The sequence below is a fragment of the Trematomus bernacchii genome, unplaced genomic scaffold, assembly GCF_902827165.1.
Source record: "Trematomus bernacchii unplaced genomic scaffold, fTreBer1.1, whole genome shotgun sequence".
Lineage (NCBI taxonomy): Eukaryota > Metazoa > Chordata > Actinopteri > Perciformes > Nototheniidae > Trematomus > Trematomus bernacchii.
The window spans coordinates 7,709,270-7,736,864 of NW_022987564.1; the positions used below are offsets into that span (position 1 = coordinate 7,709,270).

General features: G+C 40.1%; 1 protein-coding gene across 6 annotated transcripts in view; it reads left to right on the forward strand.

Moving 5' to 3' along the window:
* The window catches only part of LOC117477789, a 41,736-nt gene extending 15,169 nt beyond the window's left edge, over window positions 1-26,567 (forward strand). The window contains exons 24-51 of one of the 6 annotated variants that reach the window (XM_034124529.1): window positions 1,815-1,872; window positions 1,989-2,033; window positions 2,124-2,180; window positions 2,266-2,414; window positions 4,066-4,167; window positions 4,267-4,315; window positions 4,402-4,482; window positions 4,814-5,395; window positions 5,477-5,551; window positions 5,731-5,867; window positions 7,801-7,902; window positions 8,049-8,106; window positions 8,256-8,398; window positions 8,550-9,030; window positions 9,112-9,186; window positions 9,366-9,502; window positions 10,822-10,923; window positions 11,070-11,127; window positions 11,277-11,419; window positions 11,566-12,337; window positions 13,600-13,722; window positions 20,842-21,075; window positions 21,975-22,040; window positions 22,140-22,273; window positions 22,355-22,486; window positions 22,646-22,703; window positions 22,798-22,872; window positions 24,503-26,567. In XM_034124529.1, the coding sequence (XP_033980420.1) occupies window positions 1,815-1,872; window positions 1,989-2,033; window positions 2,124-2,180; window positions 2,266-2,414; window positions 4,066-4,167; window positions 4,267-4,315; window positions 4,402-4,482; window positions 4,814-5,395; window positions 5,477-5,551; window positions 5,731-5,867; window positions 7,801-7,902; window positions 8,049-8,106; window positions 8,256-8,398; window positions 8,550-9,030; window positions 9,112-9,186; window positions 9,366-9,502; window positions 10,822-10,923; window positions 11,070-11,127; window positions 11,277-11,419; window positions 11,566-12,337; window positions 13,600-13,722; window positions 20,842-21,075; window positions 21,975-22,040; window positions 22,140-22,273; window positions 22,355-22,486; window positions 22,646-22,703; window positions 22,798-22,872; window positions 24,503-26,208 (5,934 nt within the window). In that variant the 3' untranslated portion in view covers window positions 26,209-26,567. Of the gene's footprint in view, window positions 1-1,814; window positions 1,873-1,988; window positions 2,034-2,123; window positions 2,181-2,265; window positions 2,415-4,065; window positions 4,168-4,266; window positions 4,316-4,401; window positions 4,483-4,813; window positions 5,396-5,476; window positions 5,552-5,730; window positions 5,868-7,800; window positions 7,903-8,048; window positions 8,107-8,255; window positions 8,399-8,549; window positions 9,031-9,111; window positions 9,187-9,365; window positions 9,503-10,821; window positions 10,924-11,069; window positions 11,128-11,276; window positions 11,420-11,565; window positions 12,338-13,599; window positions 13,723-20,841; window positions 21,076-21,974; window positions 22,041-22,139; window positions 22,274-22,354; window positions 22,487-22,645; window positions 22,704-22,797; window positions 22,873-23,148; window positions 23,186-24,502 lie in introns of those variants that run through there. The other 5 variants (XM_034124530.1, XM_034124533.1, XM_034124532.1 and 2 more) reach the window with 5 other exon arrangements.
* The last annotated feature ends 1,028 nt before the right edge of the window (window positions 26,568-27,595 follow it).

Here is a 27,595-nt window from a genome sequence, read left to right on the forward strand (position 1 = left end):
TGTATGATGGTTGGTCCTGCTTTTGTGTTCCGTTGTGGTGCAAAATGTAGCCTACATTTAAATACAAATATAATTATAGTAATGTGAAAGCCTTTACTCTGAACATGTGTGTCCTGTAGATCCCCACATTCACCACAAACCCACATTCAGGACTGTGAATTTTAAATAATTTAACTACTGAATATCTTAACACAAAAGTAACTATAAAATAATTGTTATTTATCAAGATCTAGCCATTTATGAAATAGCTTTCTTAATAGCTATGTTTTAGTGACGTTCAAGATCATTAAACATGACTTAAATTGTTAGTATAACCTTAAGAAATTAATTGCACATAATAATTCCCACGGAGCTGTGAGCACTTAGATTTATGTGACGCTTTTCCACTCATTCTTCCAGTTCTCCGTTTTCCTGTGTTGAAATCGACCAGCTGTGAAGGTGAGGGCGGGGCTTTTATACGCGAGTAGTGAAAACACTTCCCGCGTAGTCTGCTCTCGTGTATCCTCCCTTTCGTCTCCTCCCTCACCCCTCCTCCCTCACCCCTCCTCGACTCCTCCGTGTGCATTTCAAGTATTGGGACGTCCTTCAACATGGCGTGTCTTGATCGATTTCCGGGTCAAGTCCCGGAAGAGGGGAAGAGAGGAGTCGAGGAGGGGTATTGAGATGAACCTCCTGTGTCGTTGGGAGACTCCCTGGTTTAGGGCAGCTTCAGGACCCACAATCCCTAACCCCCTCTTTTGAACCCTAATTATGCCAATTATAATAATGCAAATGTAAAATCAAGCATAGCCAGAGTCAAACACTGATATCACAGCTGTGATATTGCAACACAAGCAAAGCACATGTCATATTTCAGCATAAATCAAAACCACATCAACCACAGTCACCAATATGAAACTACAGCTTAACCTTAGCAGGGTTTCTATTTCCCTTGAACAATTTGAAGTCCAAATTATCAAACTACTGTCAGCCTTTTCCAAGGAAGGGTGTCCTTACCTTACTCTAAGACCAAGCAGATACCTTCAGAGACCACCAGAGAGACCAGGAATTGGGTCGAAGTGTACAAAGTACAAACCGGTTTTATTGGGTTTTTACACAAATAGAGGATTACAAGATCCAAAAATGCAAAAGAAAAATGTAAAAGTTTTACAAAGACACAAGGTCAAAGTACGAAAGCATAGGCTCCCAAGATAACCCTGAAAAATCTCCAACCTAAGGCCCAGGGCCCAAAAGCCAAGACTCAAAAAGCCTCCCCCAAAAAGCCTTAAACAAACTTAACAAAACTGTCTCTATTGTCTCTAAGATTGGTTGGTCCAGGATGTTGGTTAAAGTCTTTACGCAGTTCACCTGCATCCTGTGCGCATTGTCTTGGTCAACCGTTCTCAAGGTGTCAAAAACCACAAGGCCGTCCTAGAATTGTGGTGGAAACTTTATGCTTTGCTTCCACATTCTAAAATGCACAATCAGCATAGGTCAAACGTTCAAGATGTTCTCTCTGGTTTCATATGTCTAGTAAGACATTATTGAGAAATGCTTCCTTTCCATCAAAACAAACAAAAGCCAATTTAGCATTTTTTTTTATCAATGGTAAGTTTAATAGGGGTAGTAGAGGTAGGTGAGGTCTGTCACGGCCATTTAAACAGCAGATCTGTCAACAGCATAAAAACAAAAAATGAAGTCCAAAAGGCAATAAATAACCTCAATAAAGTTAAGCTATGTAATAGAAGAAAACAAAACTACCTCTCTGCAATCACCTTGTGTGGAAGAATGTTTCCTTAAGCCCTCACTTATTAGAAAAATGTTTACTTTCACAGGTTTTTGATGTACCATACTGGATATTTGAGGGCCTCGACCAGCTAAATTACGTACAAGGTAGGAAATGGTATTACATTAAACAATTTAAAGAAAGCTCTTCTTCCTCTCTGCATTTAAGATCTTGTTTTTATCAAGTACATGTTGTGACATCTCATTCTTAAATTTGTCTGCAGTGATGGAGAAACTTAGTCTGTATCAAACTGTCTTAAGGATCGACGGTGAGTGATAAAATAACATCTTAGTCTTTAATAATAATGCATTGAATTCATTACTTTAATGTAATTTAATTTGTATTTATGTCTGTGCAGTTCCTGAGCGTGAGACATACAGCAAACTCAAACGAAACGAGACATTTCCTCTGCTCGGTGAGTAATACAGAAGAGATTAAGTCTTGCCATGAATAAGAAGTGCAATCTGTGTTTCTGATGTTTCTTTACCTCATCTTTGCAGGCAGTCACTTCCTGGTCATTTACCCCAGCTGTGCCAAAGAGCTTTCTCTCACAAGAAAGGGATATGTGTGTCTGCTTTGTGAGAGGAGGTTGTTCGGCGATGAATGTTACGCTCATGTGTTCAGTTTTGACCATGTGGCGAAATTTCTAGTAAGTATCTTTCGTCAAACTTCTTCCTGCATTATTTGTCTTAATGTTGATTGCTTGGTGCTCTTATCGTTGCCAAGTACTTGCAATTATTCGGGTCGATAGGCAAAGTCATCTCGGGTCAAATCCAAGCATTGTGTCTGCAACCTGTTCAATTGTTAAAGGGGACCTATCATGCAAAATGCACTTTTTGATGTCTTTTTATACATAAATATGTGTCCCCGGTGTGTCGGGGGAACTCACGCAGCGTCAGAAAATAAAACCCTTTCTCTTTTCCTCCGTACCCAAATCTTTTAAAAACGGGGGTACAGCGAGCAGATGCAGATTTGCTACCGATATGACGTCAAATCGGCGGCGGATCCACAGAGTGTTGCTATCAGAAACAATGCCTGACGTGTTTTGGACGTAATCTCGTCTTTGTTTACATTAGCAAGCCTCGCTAACACTCAGAGCTAACCTGTACTGGAGAGCACATGTGTTTAAAAAGCAGGAAATAAAAAAAGGAACTCACCTTGTGATAAACCCGCAAGAGAAAAAGCATTTGAGCTCCATACTGTTTCAGAAATAATCCTTGATGTGGTTTAGAACAGGATGGCGTTTTATCACAGCAGAATTTAACTTTATCTCCGGTAGAATTCTGATCAGGCATTAGCCTACTCTTCTTTCTTTTTTTTCAAGCTAAGGACCCAAATTCCGCGTTTCTCTAACAGGGCTGCAAAAGAGGGGTTTGAGCAGTATGAGGCATGGCTACAATGGGTGATCTGTTTGGTATTTGAAGCAAAAAACTTCAGACATGTTTTTTATAGGTATGGTCCTACAATATATTTTTCCAATATAGCATAATAGGTCCACTTTAAAGGGGACCTATCATGCAAAATGCACTTTTGTACGTCTTTTATACATGAATATGTGTCCCCGGTGTTCCAGGGAACTCACCAAGTGTCAGAAAACACAACCCTCTCTATTTTCCTCCATACCCAAATCTGTAAAAAAGGGGCTGCAACGGATCTGATAAAAACTGATCCAGATTTGAACACTGTCCTGACGTCAGGACAGTGGCGCTACGGCTATTGGGCCAACTCCACCAATCAGGAGGAGACAACCACGGCATTGTCATTCGAAAGCGCTGGAGACGTTGTAGTACATATGCCAGGCCTCTAGATGGTGCTGTTCTCACAGAATCAGCCCTTGCTAAAACAGATCTAAAAAATGTCAAATTGAGCAAAATGAGGCATGGCTAAAATGCATGATCTGTTTGGTATTTTGAAGGAAAAAAAAGTATAAATATGCCTTATATAGGTATGGTCCTACACTATATTATTCAAATATAGCATAATAGGTCCACTTTAAACTATGCTTTTCTTTTTTTTGTGGCATTTTTGTTTTTGTTTTGATTGTTTAAATTGGGGTTTGCCATACAACAACAACCATGCTGGAAACATTTTTTTAATTTCATGCGCTGTAAACCACTCAGCTACCGAGGGGTCAATCATTCCATTCTGCCTCATCCAGACCACATCATAAACAAAAAGATAATCTAAATATAAGATAAATTACTAGTGTGTCCACATTTACATGTTGTCAAGCATGTGTAGCAAGAGAATGACTAAACTAAACATGTGTGTATATGCACATTGTGTGTCTGTTTGTGTAGGAGAGTTTCCATCCAGGCTCCACGGATTCGAGCACTGATGCAGAGACGTTGGTGGACTTTGCAAAACAGGCGGGGCGCATTCACCCCATATCACGTGTACAGGTAGTCTATACAGGAAATGTAATTTCTGTATCATCTGCGTGAAGCACTACTCTAGCCTTTCACTTATTCTCTTGTTTCCATATTCTCTGACTTTTAAAGGTTATACATATGGAGAGGCCAATCTGGGATCCGTGCTCTTACTCTACCAGTGAGTATTTTTAGTGCAAACTATGTTGCAAATTGGCATCTGTGACTGTGATTTATTTTAACTAATATTACTCTATTTTATTCCAGCATTAAAACTCCTGGCAGGTAGAAAGTGGACCATTTGTCAAGCAGTGCTTACAGCCCCAATTATACCTGGAAAGAAGCTGAGTAAGTCTAGCCAAATAAAAATGTTGAGAGTCATGGCACTGTTTTGAGTTCAATATCACCCTAGTATCAGTAGCGTTATGGAAACATTATCTTTGCAGTATTTGAGGTCTGGGTTCCGATGTTTTTTTTTTTCATATTTTATTGGTTAGAGTTGAAAAATAAATCTTGAGACCATTTTGCTTCTTAGAAAACTGCCAATAATAATCTTTTCACCTCATTCACTTTTTTTTTATTTGACAGTTTATAGTCATATAGAGTGGATACTGGATAAAAACAAAGTCAATAATTATAATCAAATGCATACTTGATGTCATGTATGTTTGTTTTTAAGTCCCCAGAGAAACTCTGAAAGCTGTGCCCACAAAACAAGTGACAGACAGCAGCCAGAAGAATGGAAGGATGATGGGGTGTTGTGAGAACACAAGTCAAAAGTCTACAGACCAGAGTGAGACGACCCTGAAAACGATCCCAGTAGAAGTTGGTGCTGAAATCACCAATACACAATTTGCAAAAAGTGGACAAAGTGTGGAAAAGGGAAACAAGGAGATTCCTACACCAAGTGAAAAAGAATCAGAGAAGAGAAAAGAGTTTTCAAGAGATGGTTTGGAGGAGATAAAGACTGACGGTAGTGAGACATGCCAGAAACCAAGTAGGGAGACCCCAGAAACCTGCAACAAAAAGGATGAAACGGAGAGGGTAAAAGAGAGGAACAAAAGTGGCAAAGAAATCCTGAAACAGAAGAGGATAATCTCACAGGAGGACCCTTGTCCTGTTCAGGATGTGAAGCAAGTAAAGAAACAGACAAAAGGAATCGTCTCCTCCAAAAAAGACTCATCAGAATCTCAAATGCAGGTTACTGCCACAAACCGGGGAGAAAGTGGCAAACCAGGTCAGGAGCCAGCAAAGGATGAAAGTATGTTAATGCTGTATTTTGGTTTGTGTAAGATTTGCCTCAGTGTTTTTAATCAAATATCTCGGTCCGTGGTTGTTACAGGGTCTTCAAACGTGAACTGCCAAAAAAAACAGCTGTGGCAGTTTCTCAAAAAGAAGACTCGACACCCTGTGATTGGTCAGTGCCTTTTTAAAAACATTTAAAGAGATTGCTTTTTAATGATGGAGGAAATGGAGAGAGAAAGAAAAGAGAAAGCACTTTTAACTATATACTTTTTGATTGCTCATGCCATTTGTTTACATTTAGCTGATCATTCAATAAGAACATATGTTAAAGGTGAACAATGTGTCTTCTAGGCCTGAGTGGACTTGTTGAACTCCAATGTGATGAGCATGACCGCATCTACCTGTGTGAGTGCTGCTCTCTGAAGATCCCCGAGAAGGACATCATCAGCCATGTTTCTGGAATCTACCACCAGAAGTTGTATCTGATGGTGAGTAAATGTTTAAACACTTTATGGGTCTGTCTTGTCTTGTATGCTATGTGCAGGGCTCGACATTAACGACTGCCCGATGGCCCGAGGCAATCTAGTATTTAGCTCGGGCAATGAGGCCTCACCTACTGGTTGCCCGATCGGGCAATCTATTATGGCAATTGTGGAGACGTGTCAGTGCCTGACAGCAGTCAAATCGGTTGGAAAACGATGAAAAAGTTGCCAAAAGTCGGTCAACCCGTCTTTCTTCATGGACGTCGCCCAGAGTTCCCGTTAGAATATTTTTTCGGCGGTCCGTTAAAGTTAAATCTTCCGGACAAAATTAGAAAAGTGCCGGTCAAAGGTCTTCTTTGTTATTTATTGAGCTTTAAAACAAATTGATATGATTCGATATTAAACAAACTAATTATAGTAGATTAACTACATTATTCAAAAGTGTACAGTAACTTACAATAACACGGGAATAATAAACGGAGCGCTCTCTCCCTCTCCTGACAGCCCGCCAGTATCATGCAGCTCGCGGATCCAGTAATGAGTGACCCAACAGTCAAACTAAACATATCTATAACTAGTTTAGGTAGTTTGAGAGGTAATTAAAATAGCTACGTGTGATGTTCTAACCTGAAGTGTGTTTTGCTCTGCTCGCCGCTGCAGGTGATCATGCAGAGCTGCGTGTCGACTCGTCAGCAGCAGCTGATCTCTCTCTCCCGTCAGATTAGACTTCACTCGCGTTTATGTCCATATCGATCAGATCTAGCTAGTTCTAGCTAATGATATGACTACCTGCTTATTAAAAGACACCTAAACAATAAGTGTCGCTATGCAACCGGGTGAGGCCACAAAGTATAGCGCAGCATTATGCATTTGTTTACATGCCCACCGGAACCCCGAGGCATTACCAACAGATCAACGCACAATCAACCCATACAGTCTCCCAGACTAACAGTAGATAACATTACAAACATTTTTAACAGGGGCCATAATAGTGTAAATGTTTGTTTTGGCAGTTATAACTGAATGTAATGTTTTCTACTTTTTTACATCTGGGAAGGCATTTGCCTTCATCAGATGGAAAGTGTCTTGAACAACAACTTAAGTATTTCTTATAGCTATGCAGGGCATGCAAGTGAGCAAACACAAACAAGAACTCATGCAAACAAACAAGTGAAATGAAGAATAAAATTGAAATTGTACAATATAATATTGTGGTGGTTCATCTTATAATTCAGTCTAGAGAATGCACCAGACAGCATCTAAGACCTGCAAAAATCTAAATTTTCTAGGGGGAGGCCCCCCAAACCCTTCGTGCGTCATTTCGTCCACGTGCATTTTTCAGGGCAATCTCTTGGGCTCAGGGCCATCTGTAAATTAGCTTAGATGGCCCACAGGGCCATCTCCCAAAATCCTTAATTTCATGCACTGTATGTGTCATTCTTAAAATCCAGTCAGTCAAATTCTCATGATGTACATAAATGCATACAAAGTTAGATTAATTGATTGGGCACTTCCAGAGGCTAGTTATTCTCCCTCAGGGTTTCACCTTTTCCTAATATCAGTTTTTTTATATGTACATATACCATGTGAATATTGCTCTAAGATTGACTTGATCCTGACCTATTCCCTTAGGACACAGCTTCACATTTACAATAAATGCCGGACATCATTTCAGTCATTGAAGTCTTCATTTTACCCCTTCAGCTGCTAGATACACAATTTATATGATTGAATACATACTTTTAAAAAGTCTTAAAATGAATATCATAGCAGCTCACATTGCAGGCTACTTACTCATAGCTATTAATAGTAACTAAACATCTTCATTACCTCTCAGAAACCTTTCTTTTAGAATGTATTTCTACCATATTTTATACACAAGAACTGATATCTGTTTTGTTGTAAAAATGCTTTTCCATTTGTGTGTTTTTGACTTTAGAAGTTCCAGAAACTCCCGCCTCTACCAGAGATGCAACAGGTGAAGGCAATCAGAGATGTGGCTGCTTTGTTTGAACAACAGAATGGATATGGAGAGGCTCAGGTTTGGTCATTATTATTATATTTGTGGACATTGTAATAATGGTTACTTATTGAACCAAAGAAAGTATTAAATGTGGCCATAGTTGAAAGATTCAAACAGAATTAAATAACAAGTTTTACTTATTGTTGTTCATATCTGGACTCCAGGTTGTGTATCTGGAGAAAGAGATTTACGATGAAATCTTGGTACAAAACTTTAAATCAGGTGAGTCTACATCCATCCCTTATTTTGAGATTGTATGTTGTTAGTAGTTTTGGTTGAAGCTCATATCATTCAATTAACATATGATTTTAAAAGTCTAGAGAGCTTCTACTGTAAAGTATTCCTTCTGTATTTTCTATCATCTGAAAAAGCCGTAAAGACGGTTAAGGAACTTCAGGATCAAATGAACATCAGAAGGTATGAAAGACCTTCTACCTCAGCTCCGTCTAGTGTTCAACCTGTGGACACATCGGCTGCTCAACATCAGCTCGGTTCTGTGAAGGACGACTACCAGGTCAGTCTGTTTAACATCAATCGGGTCTAAATGCATGCTGAGCTGATGAAACTGATGTAGCATGAAATGCAGCTGTTTTGATTTGTGGCTTTTTGGCAGCTGCACAACTGAGCAGTCTACAAAATATTGTTTTGTTCATTTCATTTCAAAGGAGGTGAATATGGAGGTTGTTGAGGATTCAGTAAAAGTTGGTGCTGAAATCACCAATACACAATTTGCAAAAAGTGGACAAAGTGTGGAAAAGGGAAACAAGGAGATGCCTACACCAAGTGAAAAAGAATCAGAGAAGAGAAAAGAGTTTTCAAGAGATGGTTTGGAGGAGATAAAGACTGACGGTAGTGAGACATGCCAGAAACCAAGTAGGGAGACCCCAGAAACCTGCAACAAAAAGGATGAAACGGATGAAACGGAGAGGGTAAAAGAGAGGAACAAAAGTGGCAAAGAAATCCTGAAACAGAAGAGGATAATCTCACAGGAGGACCCTTGTCCTGTTCAGGATGTGAAGCAAGTAAAGAAACAGACAAAAGGAATCGTCTCCTCCAAAAAAGACTCATCAGAATCTCAAATGCAGGTTACTGCCACAAACCGGGGAGAAAGTGGCAAACCAGGTCAGGAGCCAGCAAAGGATGAAAGTATGTTAATGCTGTATTTTGGTTTGTGTAAGATTTGCCTCAGTGTTTTTAATCAAATATCTCGGTCCGTGGTTGTTACAGGGTCTTCAAACGTGAACTGCCAAAAAAACCAGCTGTGGCAGTTTCTCAAAAAGAAGACTCGACACCCTGTGATTGGTCAGTGCCTTTTTAAAAACATTTAAAGAGATTGCTTTTTAATGATGGAGGAAATGGAGAGAGAAAGAAAAGAGAAAGCACTTTTAACTATATACTTTTTGATTGCTCATGCCATTTGTTTACATTTAGCTGATCATTCAATAAGAACATATGTTAAAGGTGAACAATGTGTCTTCTAGGCCTGAGTGGACTTGTTGAACTCCAATGTGATGAGCGTGACCCCATCTACCTGTGTGAGTGCTGCTCTCTGAAGATCCCCGAGAAGGACATCATCAGCCATGTTTCTGGAATCTACCACCAGAAGTTGTATCTGATGGTGAGTAAATGTTTAAACACTTTATGGGTCTGTCTTGTCTTGTATGCTATGTGTCATTCTTAAAATCCAGTCAGTCAAATTCTCATGATGTACATAAATCCATACAAAGTTAGATTAATTGATTGGGCACTTCCAGAGGCTAGTTCTTTTCCCTCAGGGTTTCACCTTTTCCTAATATCAGTTTTTTTATATGTACATATACCATGTGAATATTGCTCTAAGATGGACTTGATCCTGACCTATTCCCTTAGGACACAGCTTCACATTTACAATAAATGCCGGACATCATTTCAGTCATTGAAGTCTTCATTTTACCCCTTCAGCTGCTAGATACACAACTTATATGATTGAATACTGTTGTAGCAAACACCGTGGTGGTGGCTTAAAGCCCACCTCCGCTACGCGCCGTTCGTTAGATGAGCCTAGTTATATTTAATAAAAGGAGGAGTTCAAAACACCGGAATAAAGGTTATAACAATAATCTGATTTTACTGGTAAAAAACACTTATACAAGTTTACAGAGTACTCTGGACTTCCAGTTCTACTGCCGTGCATTACAGGTATCGGGACCAGCCAGTCAGAAACAGGAAGCATTTTGCATGAATAAACAACAGTATTCATAAACATTTGTGGGGCGGAGATGTGTTGAGCTGCTCACTCCCCCAGGTGTTTTTACTGGTTGGATTCACTTCTGGTCGGGTCCAATACAGCGAATCAGAGTTCTGGGAAAAAAGTATGTTTCTTCTGAACAGAGCGTGAGATTCGGAAGTACACAAGGACAGAGTCAATCTTTATCTCTGCACCTGTATTCACTCCTTTACTTTCCCAAGGAATATTTCACACAAACTATTCTTTCCCAGACAACCAAACATTGTACACAGATATATTGATGCCCAGAAAGGACCTTGAAAAGAATATGTGTGTGTGCTGGTGGGAGGAGGTGTATGTGTGTGTAGCAGGATATCTGGGTCAGTGAGTGTAAGTGAGAAGAGAATATATATATATATATAGGATTACTTAAAACAGTTCAAACTATACATGTTCACTAAAATACAGTTCAAAATAATACATGTTTACTTCAATACAGTTTAGAACCATATCTGTTAACTTTAATACATACTTTTAAAAAGTCTTAAAATGAATATCATAGCAGCTCACATTGCAGGCTACTTACTCATAGCTATTAATAGTAACTAAACATCTTCATTACCTCTCAGAAACCTTTCTTTTAGAATGTATTTCTACCATATTTTATACACAAGAACTGATATCTGTTTTGTTGTAAAAATGCTTTTCCATTTGTGTGTTTTTGACTTTAGAAGTTCCAGAAACTCCCGCCTCTACCAGAGATGCAACAGGTGAAGGCAATCAGAGATGTGGCTGCTTTGTTTGAACAACAGAATGGATATGGAGAGGCTCAGGTTTGGTCATTATTATTATATTTGTGGACATTGTAATAATGGTTACTTATTGAACCAAAGAAAGTATTAAATGTGGCCATAGTTGAAAGATTCAAACAGAATTAAATAACAAGTTTTACTTATTGTTGTTCATATCTGGACTCCAGGTTGTGTATCTGGAGAAAGAGATTTACGATGAAATCTTGGTACAAAACTTTAAATCAGGTGAGTCTACATCCATCCCTTATTTTGAGATTGTATGTTGTTAGTAGTTTTGGTTGAAGCTCATATCATTCAATTAACATATGATTTTAAAAGTCTAGAGAGCTTCTACTGTAAAGTATTCCTTCTGTATTTTCTATCATCTGAAAAAGCCGTAAAGACGGTTAAGGAACTTCAGGATCAAATGAACATCAGAAGGTATGAAAGACCTTCTACCTCAGCTCCGTCTAGTGTTCAACCTGTGGACACATCGGCTGCTCAACATCAGCTCGGTTCTGTGAAGGACGACTACCAGGTCAGTCTGTTTAACATCAATCGGGTCTAAATGCATGCTGAGCTGATGAAACTGATGTAGCATGAAATGCAGCTGTTTTGATTTGTGGCTTTTTGGCAGCTGCACAACTGAGCAGTCTACAAAATATTGTTTTGTTCATTTCAAAGAAGGTGAATATGGAGGTTGATGAGGATTCAGAAGACTCCTGCCTGACTGTTTCCAAAAGCAGCGTGGACAAAGCTGAAATCTTTTCAAACAAAACGTTTGCACCTTTTAAAATAGCTGCCATTTCCCAAAAAGAGGGGACATGCAAAACTGCACCAACTTCATGTTTTAATGAAACCACGCCAAAGACTTCCATGCCAGCCAAATCAACAGCAGCCAGCTCCATATCCACCATGGGAGAAACTGCCAATGGACGTAGAGCAACTCTCTCTATCTCTACTGCCACCACCTCTGAACCAGCAGCAACCACCACCACCTCAACTGCATCCATCTCAAGTACGATGTCAACAACTAAATCTGCAACATTGCCCAAACCTCTGGAAAATATTACTGGAGCTGCAGCCAATGTTACAGCTAAGACTTCATATAAAGCTGCCACAGCTTCTAACAAAGAGTCCATGGTAGTGCATGAAGCCACCTCCAAAACTGCACCTGCTTCCAAAAAGGAAAACGCCTCCAGAAACTCTGAAAATGTCTCTACAGCTTTGTTCCCGTCTCAAACCCATCCCGTAACATCTGTAGCCGATATTAAAATGGCAGTGAAATGTGATAATACTGAAGCCTTTGTAGAGACTGCAGCTATGAAGAATTCAGTGGCTTCAACAGCTGATGTTGCACCAAATGTTCAAAAGAGTAAAGCGCCAAAAGCTCCTAAACTGAACACGCACACAAATCCATCAGAGCCATCACGTAACTCCACAACTCCTAAAGTTGGTAAGTATTCTTTTTTTATAGAGTGTAAAACAGTGTGTTTTGCTATTGATATTATTTTAGAACCGGTAAATGCATAATCATATTCATAAATCAATCACACTCAATTTAAAAATAAAACGTTGGTCAGGGTTTAAGGCTTGCTTTATAAATTTTTTTTAACTAGTTTAATTTCCTTATTTTACCCCTTAAACACATTTAAGTTGACACTTGTATAAATAATAAAACCGTAATCATGTTCTACTCTGGGATCTGTGTATTATATCATCCCCATTGTCCAGTGAGTTGGGATCTTCCTGCTTTTAAAGCATGAAGATATAACGCACCAAAACAAGTGTAGAAAAGGATCGATTATGTTTGAATTCATTATAGAGATGTTTGAATTCATTATAATTGATCATATGAATGTAATGATTTATAAATGTGCTTATAAGTTTACTAATTGTAGAAATAGTGGTGAAAAAGTACAATAAGTGAAAGTTAAGTAAGTTTAGTATAATGGCTGCAGAGTTCAGAGCCTGGGTTACCTTGATGAAGAGATGTAGGGGAAGCGGAAGAGGAAACCCTCTCCACACACACACAATACACACCAGCTGTCATGAAGTAACTGACACACACACACTGTCACAAGACTATGTCATGTGTGGTTTAAAAGCATGAGTTTAGAACAAGGGGGATCTTCTCCCCACACTGATCTTCAAACCAGTTTGGTTTGCTCCTATGGACGAACTACATCACAGGATGACCTTGCCTGACTTCCTTCTTCATATGAGAATGTGTAAGGGAGCATCTGAAACTGTGATAGAGAACACACTGCATCGAACATCGGGAGGATTAATCATTTACCAACCAGTTGTGGGTTACGATTTGGATTATCAAAAATCTTTTGCTTCCAAGACTTTAAAAGACTTTGCATAAGATCACAGGATTTTCTACACGCTCTTCAGTTCAGCAGGAAAGGGAGAAATTGCTAGCCCGGGTTATCTCTGATATAATCTTAACATTTAAATAGAAAGGGCTTTATGGCTTTTTATTCTGGTGCTTATCAGTGTGAGCCACGTAGGCGTATCTCCTTGCCACCAGCTGGAACAGTTTCTTTCCGTTAACTCTGAGTGGTGCCATTAGGGCTGAGAACCGGACCCTTTCAACAGAGAGCAGGTCCAGTACCACCTGAACAGGGGTAACCTGGGATCTAACACAGACTGTTTGATACAGTACTGTATGGTCTTTGTCTTGACTGTCTCTCTCTTTATTCTTCGCTGTAGGAATTCAGAAGGCTTTATTAAGAACAAGAGACGTGCATGTCTCCTCAACCTCTACAACACACACTGCAGAGGTTTTAAGACAGAACGTTACCTACACCAGTCCAGCCTCAAGACAAGATGACGGTAAGTTAAAGGGTCTTTTTTTCTGAGCACCATGTTTGAAATATATGCATATTTTGTATCTACATACAAATACATAACAATGTTAAACTTGTACTTTTTTTTTTATTATTCAAATATTTTTATTGATTTACCACATATAACAAACAGCAGCACTCAACATTAAAAAATACAGCACACACAGAAAGTATACAAAATATCAATTGACATCCAGAAGAGATACAAAATATGTATATAGAAAGTAAACATACACATAAATTATTAAATGAAAAGCTACATGGTTAAATAACCAAAAGTAAAAATGAAAACATAATTGAATAAAAAACAATGTGGAGGGGGTTGGCTACGTTATTTTAATGTTAGAGAATTCGTTCTCAAAGTAGGACAGAAATGGTTGCCAGACCTTATAGTACTTTGTGATAGAGCCCCGGGTAGTGTGCTTTAGCTGCTCAAGTTTAAGATGGGACATTACTTCCTCTACCCAGCGCTTGTGAGACGGCGGTGCAGCCTTCTTCCAACTAAAGAGTATCAGACGTCTAGCAAGTAGGGTAGAGAATGCCACAGCCTCAGCCTGATCAGTTGTTATTCGTGTCTCCTGTGTGACCACGCCAAATAATGCAGTCAATGGGTTAGCATCCACAGCCGTGTTACACGTGTACGAAAAGGTTTTAAATATACCAGTCCAAAAAGGGGCCAGTTTTGGACAGAGCCAAAACATGTGACTTAGGCTGGCCGGGTCCCGACTGCACCTGATGCAGGTTGGGTCTAGACCTGGGTAAAATCTGGCCAGTTTACTTGCAGATAGATGTAACTTATGCAAAACCTTAAATTGTAGCAGCCCATGTCTAATGCACATTGAGGATGAGTGGACAAACCGAATTGCTGCCTGCCAAATAGTATCTGATATAGTTATTCCCAGCTCTTCCTCCCATTGCCTCATTAAGTGATTAAGCGACGGAGCGGCGACCCTCTGAATATTGTCATATAATACAGACACCAGACCCCTGTCACAGGGATCCATATTTAAACAGTCATCAATCCAGGTACTCTGTGGGGCTGCTAGAGAGAAGTGGGTCCTGACATAACTACGTATCTGCAAATATCTGAAGAAACATGACTGTGGGATATTGAAATCCTTCTTTAACTGCTCAAAAGAAATAAAGTGTACATTTTTAAAAAGATCTTTAACACACCTAATCCCTCTCCCATGCCATAACCGAAAAGATGGATCAGTGAGAGATGGAGAAAAATTTACATTTGCCAGAATTGAGGAAGCAATAAGTGCCCGTTTGTGTTTGAAATGAATTCTAAACTGAGTCCATATCTTTAGAGAGCCTTGGATGACTGGGTTATTCGTCCAGTAGTTTTTACTCAAGGGTAGTGAAGCGCAAATTAAAGAGCAAAGTGACACTGGATTACTTGAATGCTGCTCCATTATAGACCAAACTGGGGATTCGTCCGTCACATCAACCCAAAACATCAGCTTGTGGATGTTGGCAGCCCAATAATAATACAAATAATTGGGTAAGGACAAACCACCCTCCCCCTTTGGCCTTTCCAAATACTCTTTCCTAATTCGAGGTACAGCTTTATTCCAAATAAAAGTGGAAGTGTATTTATTTAATTCCCTAAAGAAGGATTTAGGGATGAAGATTGGGATTGCCTGAAACAGAAATAAGAACCTGGGCATGATCGTCATTTTAACAGAATTAACCCTGCCAGCTAGTGACAGGGGGAGAGTCGACCATCTCTCCATGTCCAGTTTAGCCTTATCAAGCACTTTTAAAATTATTGTCCATCAGATCTTTGTATTTGTAAGTGACACAGACACCTAGGTATGTAAAGCTGTCCTTACACACAGTGAAAGGGAAGTTCTGATGTGACATTTGACGTGCTTTATCATTTATGGGGAATAGAACACTTTTACTCAGGTTCAATTTATAGCCCGACACCCGGCCAAACTCGGCGATAAGTTCCAAGGCAATGGGTATAGTGGCATGGGGATCCGAAAGAAGATGATCATCCGCATAGAGCGACAATTTATGCAATTCTCCCCCCCTTTGCACTCCAATTAGACTAGCGGTCTCTCTTAACATTATTGCCAGGGGCTCTATAGCAATATCGAATATCTGGGGGCTCAGTGGACAACCCTGTCGTGTCCCACGGAAAAGTGGGAAATAATGAGACATTATCCCATTAGTTTGAATTGAAGCTTTAGGCGCTGTATAAAGGATCTTGATCAGCCAACAAAGAGTAGGGCCGAAGCCGAACTTCTCGAGCGCAGTGAACAGGTAATTGTATTCAATCCTATCAAATGCCTTCTGTGCATCCAAGGATATAATAAGTTCAGGTTCGACATTGTTGGGCTGGTAGATAACATTGAACACACGGCGGAGGTTGCTTGAAAGTTGTCTACCCACAATGAAACCAGTCTGATCTGGATGTATCAATTTAGGCATAATTTTCTCAAGCCTCCCTGCTAGGACCTTGGTTAGAATTTTATAGTCGCAACATAAAAGACTAATGGGGCGATATGATTCACACAACGGATCTTTATTCTTTTTGAGTAATAGTGAGATAGAGGCCTGCGTCATAGTTGGGGGAAGAGCCTTCCTAACCAGGACCTCCTCGAATACCTTTACTAATAGCGGCAGTAGTTTAGGGGCAAACATTTTGTTTTAATTGCGTTGTCAATCTCTGTTAAAGTTATATTTCTCTCCAGTCCAGATTTGTCTGATTCATCCAAGGAGGGCATTTCAATTTTACTAAATAAGTCATCTACTAATTCCTTGCTACTTGCCCCCGAGGTGTACAGATTCTCATAGAAAGACTGGAACTGGGCATTAATGTTTTTTTGGTCTGTGACAATATTACCTTCCTCATCTTTTATTGCAGATATAAAACCTGCTGCTGCTGACTGTTTAAGTTGATGGCACAAAAGCTTGCTTGCACGCTCCCCATGTTCGTAGATATTAAAGCGTGATTTTAAGTGAAGATCTACAGCGTCCCCATTGGACAGAGAATCAAATTCTGTCTGAAGCGAAATTCTCTCCTTGTAAAGATTCTCCGAAGGCGATACTGAATGTAATCGGTCAATCACTTTAATCCTATCAATCAATTCTGTAGCTTTGAATTTCCTTTTAGTTTCACCAGCGTTATAAGATATCACTTGCCCCTTTACATATGCTTTCATGGTTTCCCATAGTGTGAAATAACTTATCTCTGGGGACTCATTGGTTTCGAGAAAGAAATCTATTTGTGTGTTTATAAAGTCAACAAAGTTTTTTTCCGCAAGCAGCCTAGGATTAAGGCGCCATACGCGTTGGCGGAGTATATTTTCTGGAAAACGGAGCTTCAAAAGTACTGGGCAATGGTCTGATATGACTATACTGTTGTATTCCACCTGTGTAGTTATGGGCAATAGTTTTTGGTCTATTAAAAAACAATCAATTCTAGAGTACGTTTGGTGTACTGGGGAGAAAAAAGAGAACTGTTTGGAATTCGGGTATTTACATCTCCAGGGGTCAACCACTCCGTAGGCTTGAAGGAATGTATTTATGCAGCTTGCTGATTTATTAGGTGTGGTGACCTTACTGCCAGAACGATCTAGCACAGAGTCTAGGACACAATTTAGGTCCCCCCCTAATATTAATTCATGCGAGTCTAGGCCTGGCAACAGTGAGAAAAGATTCCTGAAGAAATCAACGTCATCCCAATTTGGGGCATACACATTCGCAAGCACTACTGGCTTATTGAACAGTTTACCTTGAATAATTATGTAACGACCATTTTTGTCCCTTATGGATTTTGACTCTTCAAACTGCACATCTCTGTGCAGGAGAATAGCTACCCCCCTGCTCTTGCTATTAAAATCGGAGTGGAAAACCTGTGTAAATCCTGCTCTTTGAAGCATTAGCTGGTCTTTATTTAATAAATGAGTTTCCTGTAAATATGCTATTTCAGTTTTGAATTTGTTTAGATGAGAAAACACCTTGCTTTGCTTAACCGGGTGATTCAATCCCCTTACATTCCAACTCACCATCGTGGTGTCCGCCCTGCCTATACCTTTATCTACAGACGCCATCGATATGGTCCTTCAAATTATGATACTGCATTGGGGAGTCCCTGAGTTTGGTAAAAGGGTTGTAGCCAAAAAACAAAAACAAAACAAAAAAGGGTGGGAAGGGGAGGATGAGCACTTGTACACATACATTTTCACAAACATAAAACACAATGACAACACGACAAACGTTATGCTTGTCTCCCGCATGGAGACTGCTTGCACTTCCAGCAAACCTCTTCTCCTAAACTGCTTACCATGCGAGCCCCCCATGAGAACTGAACAATTAACTCAATATAGCTCCTTCTCTTCAGCTGACCAGGCAATGCTGAATATAGCGACATCCTAGTTTGAAATATCAGCTAGGTAATGTAACAGCCCTGAACATGTTATGGCTCAATAAAAATAAAACGTTAATGTCCCATATGGTTACACAATGATATTATTGTCCGTGGCGTGGCTTGCCTCAAATTTTTTCCCAGCAAGAACAATAAAGAAAAAAGAAACGTTATCAAATGGGAAATCCTGAGAATTCTAGATATGGAGAACAAAAAAAATATCTCCCAAACATAACCACATATATTGTCCGGCCGAGTTGTTTCTCGTCTCCATCTACAGCAGGGGTCGGCAACAGGCGGACCGCGGTCCGGACCCAGACGCCGACCTATACGGACCCGGACCTATAATCAATACCAGTGGCGAGCTGTGACTTTTATACCTAGGTCCTCTGACCCCCCCCCCCTTCCCTCGAAAAAAAAGAAGAGTTATTACGTCACAGCGTATACTTCAGCGGAATATCAAAACAACGGCCCGGGGTGCAAAACGCATCAATGACAGCGACCCTCTACCACACAAAAGAACAACATTTATATAAACACCTATCATAACAGGGCACCCACAGCCAAGTAACAATTAAAAATGAATTAAGTCGGCACGGCCGCCCACATTGAAAATTACTTAGTCCTACCTTTGATGATCATATCACTTAAACACAAAGTCCATCCTGCTGTCCTTTTGGATGAAGCACTTGATGGCGGGTCATGCAGCTGATCCTTTGCCACTCCAATTTATCATTGTAACTCAATCTTGAAAATGACTCGGTGATGACATCATTGCGAAATTATTAACCATCAACATGAGCCATCATGAACGAACTTATGCTAATCATAAATCTATCGATCATAAATCTATCGATTAGATTTATGATTCGAAAATAATAAAAGTAAGGTAGACATGTGGATATTATCTGGCTGAACAAAACGTGCATTTATCTAACAGGTTTGTTTTCCACAGACCTTATTTCGAGCTATTACATCCATGAGAAATCCCATTGCTTTTCTGTCGAGGGAACCCGAGCGCAGCTTACTTCCGGGTTTTAGGACGCGTCACTGCACCACTTGCATAAACCTCACAGCGGGCGGAACTTGTCATAAAGTCCGCGAAAATAAAGCCCACCCACTTAGAGGGAAGATATGATTGGTCAATTGTACTGTCATTTGACATTACTCTCTCGTTGAGTTACTATAGCGGGCCCTCTGTGAATGTACAGAGGGACCAACAAGCTCTCCCGTCTTCACAGTAACTCGCAGAGACGGCATTTAACCCTTCACATTCCAACAGAAACTAAACAGGCAGATTCGAAGTATTTATTTCTTTGGAAATGTTATTTTAAATACAATTAAATCAAGTTATTTTGGTAAAACTAATGAAAAATGTAACAAAAAAAATATATAAAAAATGTTTTTTTTTAATGTTTTCAAATATTATTTTTTAGAATATCTTAGGCCCTCACAGGCTCACCACTGATCAATACATTAATAGGGGATTTCAATTTTGACGGGGTGATTCTATTTTAACCGCCGCCGACAGGGGGCGAAAGAGACGAGTGAGCGATACAGGGAGAGAAACACAGAAGAGATGAGAGCGCGGCGGAGAGGAAAGTGAGTAAAGAGAATAATTAGCGATACAGGCAGAGAAGACGGAGAGGACAGTGAACAGGTGTGTTAGCGGCAGACAGGGAGAGACAAATAATTACACATGGCGCTCTCCAAGAAGAGGAAAGTGGACAGTGAGAACAGAGCTTTTAACCCTGAGTGGACGGACTCATTCATGTTCATCCTGCCCACTGGGAGCACAGAACCAGTGTGTCTCATTTGTTCAGAGACCGTGGCGCTCAAGCAGAATACAAAAATCAAGTAACTATATTCAGCTCGCGTTATATTTGAAAAACGAGTAATCTGATTACAGTTACTTTCGTAAACCTGAAGTGAATACATTTTGGAATACTTATTGGAATTATTGGTGGAAAAGTTTCCTCATAAAATGTAATATTCATTACCAGCAGAACTGTGTGCACACTGCACAGCGCTGCAGCATGTCTGTGAGCGAGAGAGACAGATACAGCCCGCCCCCGCACGCAGATCAGAGAGAGAGATCTCTTTTAAAATATATTGAAAGTTAGAAACGGAGATGGTTCGATAAAATGTGCAAAATAACGTTAATGTTGCATTTCATAACGGGATCAAATCAAAGTGAATGGCCTGCTGCTGCTGAATGCATGGGGCAAGTGACTGGAAACAGTTTTAAAAGTTATTACGTCGTTTCAGATAATAAATAATAATGATAATTCATTCTATTTAGGGGCGCCTTTCAAAGCACCCAAGGACACCTGACAATTCATAACATATTCTAAGGAAAGGTTTATTACAAATAATGCAGTCCGGGTGATGTTTTTTATGTGGGGTGCAGATGAGAGGGAGCTGTCCAGAATGACACAAAGATGTTGTGTTTGAGTTGTGCTCTTGATAAGCCATTAAAACAGTAAAATAAGTGTCTCCTGTTCACCAAAACATACCCATCTGTTATGGAAAAATAAAGTATTCTAAAAGTAATCTGAATACGTTACTTTTTTAAGACACGTAATCATTGATATGTTAGGTATTGTTTTTGTGCAAAATAAATTGAGTGCAGACTATGCTGTGTATACATTTTAATTATGCAGTGTATGACGTATATTTGTGTAATTTACACAAATATCCACAATTTCTCATTCTTACCTCCAGCAGTCAATATAGGGAAACATCAGGATTATCAGCCTCCTCTTGCCACTGGCGCTGCAGGCAGATTCACCGACAGCCCAGATACATGCCAAGAGACCCGCAACACTAAACAGCAGCAGGAGAGAAGAGATCCGGAGTTAGAGGACTCGAGCGGGGAACAGCAGAACCAACCAAGTACCAGCCAGAGGGCAGAACATGTGTCGACACACTCGCAAGCACTCGCAATGTTTTTAACAGGTAGGTGTTAAAGGTTGACCTGCGTTATTTGCTGTCTTTTTAAAAACAACATTAGTTGTGCCAAGTTTGGAAAGTACCGTGCCACAGAAGCTAGTCAATTTGAGTGGCAGTGTTACTTTGTTGAGCTTGGCGTCGGCCAATCTTCTGCAATCTTTTGGCATTTTCTTTTTCTTGTTCTCTCATCCAAAATACAAGTTTGGGGCAATAAGGTTTTGGGCATGGATGTATAATAAGAACTGGATACAGCGTCAGAGGCGGGGTCTCGTTCTTTCCTATGAGAGCTGCTCATTGGCGCATGAGGACAAAATGGCCCAACCTTCGAGAGAGCGAAACGTCACAGATTACGCGTCATGCCTGGCTGTCAGAGCAGAAGACCCCGTATGTGTGCTCACAGAGCATGCGCCCCTTAAGCCCCGCCCCCCGAGCTCCCACTCTCGGCTCACTAGAATGAATGGAGACAGAAAATAAATCTAGATTCGGCTTTTAGTGCATTTTACAACTTTAAGGACCTAATGATTATAATAAGGGCTATAAAATAATTCATACTGGGTAGTTTATTTAGTTTTAAAAAAAAATATCCGCTGATTTACAGACGTCTCTTTCCCAATGTTAGTCAATGGGAAAAAGTATTTCTGGGCCCAGTGACGTCACGGACTGATACGGAAATTGTAGTACCGCCGTTTGGACACAACGAATATTTTCCTCAGAGTCCGGCGCACTTCCTGGGGGCTTGGTTTTGAGGCTTAAGCAAATGTACTTGATCAAAACGTACTTGTATAAGGAACACTGCTTGTAAGCTACAGTATCGTATACATCTTTGAAATTATTTTCCATCATCATTAAAGTCTTGAGTGTTTTTTGCCATTTATTGTGCTAATGTGTTGTTATGGTTGTCACAGGGAAAAGCAGTCATTTGTCCACCTACTTGAAGGTACAGGGAACTGAGCGTGGTGGATCAATCATAGGTGGGTTCAACCTTGCACAGCAAACTTTTTTCACTTTTTTTCATTCAATTTTATATGTCAAGAGCATACGATATGTTAAAGCCAGCGTGTCACCCCCAGGTCTGGGCTTTGTGTGGGAGTGTCAGGGGATTTCTGTGAGCCCGTTTTACCTGTGTGAGAGCTGCAAGGAAATTATCATCCACTATAACATCTGTGAACACATGAGGAGCTATGATCACCAGTTACAATACATTGTGAGTGAAAAATGGATTCAAAATATCTTTAAGATGAAAGTGTTGCCCCCACATTTTAATATGATATGCATGTGTTTTCAGTGGATGCAGCACCCAAAATTTCTATACTTCTGGGATCTTGATTTTCTTCTTGAAGAGATGAAACAGGACATTGTAGAGGACATCGCCATGATGCTCTCTAAACGGGAGCGTTACTACAAGGTGGATGCACAGGTAACCAGTTCATGTTTCATGCATGTTATCTACATATCCATGCGGTAATACGGTCAAGATCCGGTGTAATTTATGATGGACAAGATATGTCACCATTGTGCTTCACTAGTCTAATGAAACAAGTTAATATACGAAGTGTTTGTGTCTTCTCTCACAAAGTGCATACTGCTGAGACCGGGGGCATTTGAACATGTTAAGAGTCTTTCGTTCAGTGAAGGTAACAGAAACAGTCAATTTGCAACGTCTACAGAGTGTATGGTACATGGGAGTATGCTGTGTTAGGTATCAACTGTGCCTTTTGCTTTTTGCAGCTTTAAAACTGGTTAAAGACCTCAAGAAAGATCCTAAACTGGACTGGCAAACCAGCTTTACTGCACAACAAAAGGGTGAGTCCCATTAGCCAAGTTCAAGGTCTTTTTTTTCTCTTTCTAATACACAGCTTAACTAAAATGACAACCAATCAAAATGTTATATATGACTTTTGTCACCAGCTAACTAGAACCTGGTATAACTTGAATAGTACTTGTAGGTTTTTCATGGTATCTGTCTCTTGTACATTTGAAAGTGTTTATTCACATTTGCAGGTGCTTTAAAATGTTTGTAGCATTTATAAACATTTTTATGAAGTCAAACAGTAGTTATTCTTGTCTGAAATTGAATAGGGCTCTGATGCTGACAATAAGCCAGGGCCCACATGAGGTAGGTCAAATAATAATTTAACCACCACCACTAAATATTTGTGTTAACCTGTTAAGCCCGAGAGACCCCGGTACCGGGGCACTGCCGCAACATCTTGCAGGAAACAGTGTGAGGGCATGTTCATTTAATAAACTATGAATGTTTTATATCCATGTAACGGGAAGAAACTCATCTAACTGATCTTTTTTTCTTTTCTTTTTTTAAAGAAAACCCACAATGCTAACACTGAGCCTCTGAATTAGCAACGAGCGAAAAATGCTAACACCTTACTGCACCGAAAATCACTCACAAAACCTTATTATTTATCTCTTCTCTACATCCATGACATCGTTTCACATCGTGAGGTGACACAGAATCGATGGGTACCCACATTATCACTGAATTATACGAATTCGCGACGTTATAAGCAAAAACGGACATCAAAACAGTGACGCTAGGTAGCTAAAAATGCTAACATTTTTACCTTGGCTCTGTAGTCTCTCCAAAGTGGTCTTCAATGGCATTAACATGATAAAAACCCTGCTGAAGTTAATCCATAGGTTAATCCAATGTGTCTGTGTCCCTTTGAAATGATTTCTGATAATCCATAAGCAATAAAAACTGCTTTTCCGTTTCCAGATGTCAAAGCTAGAGATAGGTTCACTCTGATGCAAAACTGCATGCGCGAAGCCCCCACCTTTTCTCTTCACAATGAGTGTGTGTGGGGGACTCCCCCTTCGATTCTATTGGCTCTAACGGTCAGAAAGAGGTGTCAACCATCAAAATCGAGCAAGGGGGGCCAGAGATATGGAAAATCCACCCAAATGACCCCAGAAGTGGTTGTTTTTTGCTAAATCTCTCTAAAAAGGTCAAATGTCACTTGTTTTGCATCAATCTTGATACAGGGTACTTATATGTTGTACTTTGGATTCCTAAAGCTTTTAGTCTACCTTACCATCATCCAAGGGTAGTTTTCACTATAAGTAAAAAAGAATTATTGGACGGACACTATAATTTACAGTTTTTTACTATGTAAAATCTGAATTTTCTTTAAAATAAAAAACATCTATATTGATTCTGACTTTTCTACATCCAACTCACAGGTTTATCATTACTTTGAGAAAAAAGATTATTAATTTAACCCTTTTAGAAGGGAAGATATGGTCATTTGTTCTGGGAATGTCATTTTCGAGCCTGAGACCTGAAAAACATTCTCAGGGCTTAACAGGTTAATTACAATCCCAAAGTGGCCTTTTTCATTATTTTCTCTAAGCTGTACAAGAGCTAAGCTTTTTAAACTGTTTTCTGTTATTTCTTCTCCCCTGTCTCCTTCTGTAGAAACAAGACAAGAAACAGAGGAATATCATTCCGAAAACACTGTTGGATATTTGGATGGGGTCCAACAAAGAAGAGTCTCGAGTCCTCTGAATGTGAAAAGCAGTTCCCCGAATGCTGATTTTCTTGTCCCTCCCATCTCATCTCTTAGTCCCCAAGAAAAGCCAGGACCCCCAGACTTTCAGCACCAGACGCCTATCACAGAATACCAAGTAAAACAGGCTGAGGTGCATCTAGAATCCCAATCTTCCGCTATTGTTGGTTCTAAAACCAGTCAAACCCTGTCACTGTCTCCCACAGATAAATGCCCTCCAACCAGAAAAAGACCAGCTGATGAACCAGTTGAAACTCTGGACAGATATAGCACAAGTAACCCCCAATTTGAGGATCCTTTGCCAGAATATTACAAACCAACATGCAGTCAGCCCAGCTCAGAATCAGCCTCTGAGTCCTCTTTAGTCAACCCTGCTGCAACCCCCCCCCTCCTGTCTCCATTGGACCAGGACGCAGGACCTGAATCTTATGAACTAGACGAACTTGACGAGTACACGATGCATTTTGATCGCCTATTGGCTCTGGTGAGAAAGACTAAGTTAAATGTTTCCCCTGGCAAATCACCTCCTTCGAATAATGAGAATGCAACCTCCTGCACTTACGATTCATCTCAAAGGGTTGTGAAAAGCAGTTGGGATCAAAAGCATGTGCAGATAATGTCTAACATGCCCCCAAAAGAAACAACAGGGGATTTAAAGCATGTTAATGTGACTCAAGATCCAGCCTCCGGCTACTCATTTGAGGAGATGTCTCTAACGTCTGCAGCTCCTGTGGGCCATGAGAAGCAACTCGTCGCCCCTCATGCAAACTGGGCTCTCTCCGCAAACAACTCATCTCTTATGGGCTCGACTTCAACGAGAGGCAACCTTTTATTCGGAGGGACTGAAGCCCAAACAGTCAGTACAGTGTTAGCTTCTGCCAGCGCTGTGGACCCAAGCGACCCACAACACCAGATAAGTGTCAAAGATCAGAGAAACCCTAGTCTCTTCTGTGATCCCCCAACGATAACCCAGAGACTGTCCATTGAGACCATCATAACTGCCAGGCCTAACGATCTGTTTATGAGCAGCTATAACCGAGAGGCGCTCACTGAGATGAACCAGGGGGGTCGGGCTGCTCACACGCTAGCTGCACCAATGCGCCCCAGCAAAGCTTCAGGAGGCCTATACGTCTTGAACGGACAGCAAGTGTTTATTTCTCCTGCCGCTGTTGGAAGTTACACAACACCAGACCACATCCCTGCATACACAACAAGGGGGGTCTTCCCAAGTCAGATTTACCCAAAGCAGGAAGCAGGGCGCTTCAGTATGCAATCATTTGGACACATATCAGCAAGTCCTCTGCCCCCAGACTTGGTGATGCTGGGACGGCAGCAGCAGTGGCTCTTACAGCAGCAGCAGCTCTTACAGCAGCAGCAGCAGCTCTTACAGCAGCAGCAGCAGTACTCCTCATGGACGATGGCTGCAGCTCCAGCCATCTATAGGATTGATCAAACACAGAGTTCTTCTCAGGTTTACATGCAACCTCTGTTCAATCACTATCCTCCTGCAGCCGATAATGGAATCGTATCCCAGGAATCAGCTAACTCATTTATGGCCACTGGCACAGGGTTGTTTACTCCAGGTCCCCATATGACCGATAACCCTCCTCAATGAAGACTACCTGTTAAACCATGTACAAGGTATTTTTGCAGTACACCCGTTAAATACTGCTGATTGTATTAGATATTTTTTGTGAACACAAGGAAGTTTAGATACATGGCCTACAAATCCCCAGTCTTTGTTCTTTGTTACATTTCAAATAAGGTGTAAATTGTTCATTGCCATCTTGTTTTTTGATATATTTGTGTGTTACACAAATACACATATGAAGGATATGTTTGTAAACATTTTCAGACGGGATATTAAGCTACTGTAGATATTTTTAGTTTTTACATTTTCAGCAGTGTACTTTGATTTATAATGTTTGTTTTAATAAAATTCCTTTATATGCAGACTTTCTGTTGAACATGAAATATTTGTTTATTTTTTTTAATTTGAAAAGGGGGATGGGGATAGTGAAAAACTGTCGCTCCAAAAACAAGGATTGGGTTAATATGAATGATATTGGATTCATTGTAAACTTCTGTCCATCAAATGTTGTACCCCAGTCGATACCACATCTAAAGTTACAGATTGAATTGGTTATGAAGTCTCACAAATTGGTCACATTTTCTTTCCCACAACCAACATCTCTTAGTAGGACAATGTTTAAATGTACAGTTCCTCATTCGACTGCAACATTAAAGTTAGTTAGTTAGTTAGTTAGTTAGTAGTTTTATATAAACCTGATGACTCCTAACATTGCAATTCTTTAAAGTGCTGTATGAAATGTATCTGTCAACATAACTCCAAATATCCAGGGTATTTCACAGATAAGAGCATGTATCACTGTATCCTTGAGCTGCAATTAGTCCAGGCTTTCAACCGTATAAAGTGGTATAAGAAATACTCTAAGATTATTATTCAATACGTGTCACAGTGTACAAGCCCATGAGCATTTTAACTCAACCATTTCCAGAATAGAGCCTATAGGTGACCCTGACCATGCTGTCGGTCTATCATTGGGATTTTTTTACAATCCCTTTTCGTGTTCTGGTATGACCCCAGCTGTGAAAACAAGACATAAAACAGCATTATCAGATAAAGTAAATAATGTTCCCGGTAAACCCAGTCGGGTGGTCATACTCTCCTGTCATATTAAATGGGTTTTATAGCGTCAATGTGTGAGAAACTCAAAACTCTTTCCTGAGTTTGAACATCCCTGTATGTAAAACAACTTTGGTCCTTCTTGCGCAAGATTAAAGTGGCCACTTGTTCGACTCTGAAGACGATGTCGGCTGTGAATAATTGTTCTATCATTGACACACTTTTTAAAACATATTAATCGTTACTTATTGGTTAATTTTATGGGTACAGTGCAACTTAATGGATATCAGTAGAAATAAACATAATATAAAAATGCAGGCAAAAACACTAATATACATCCGTCGTTCCCAGACGG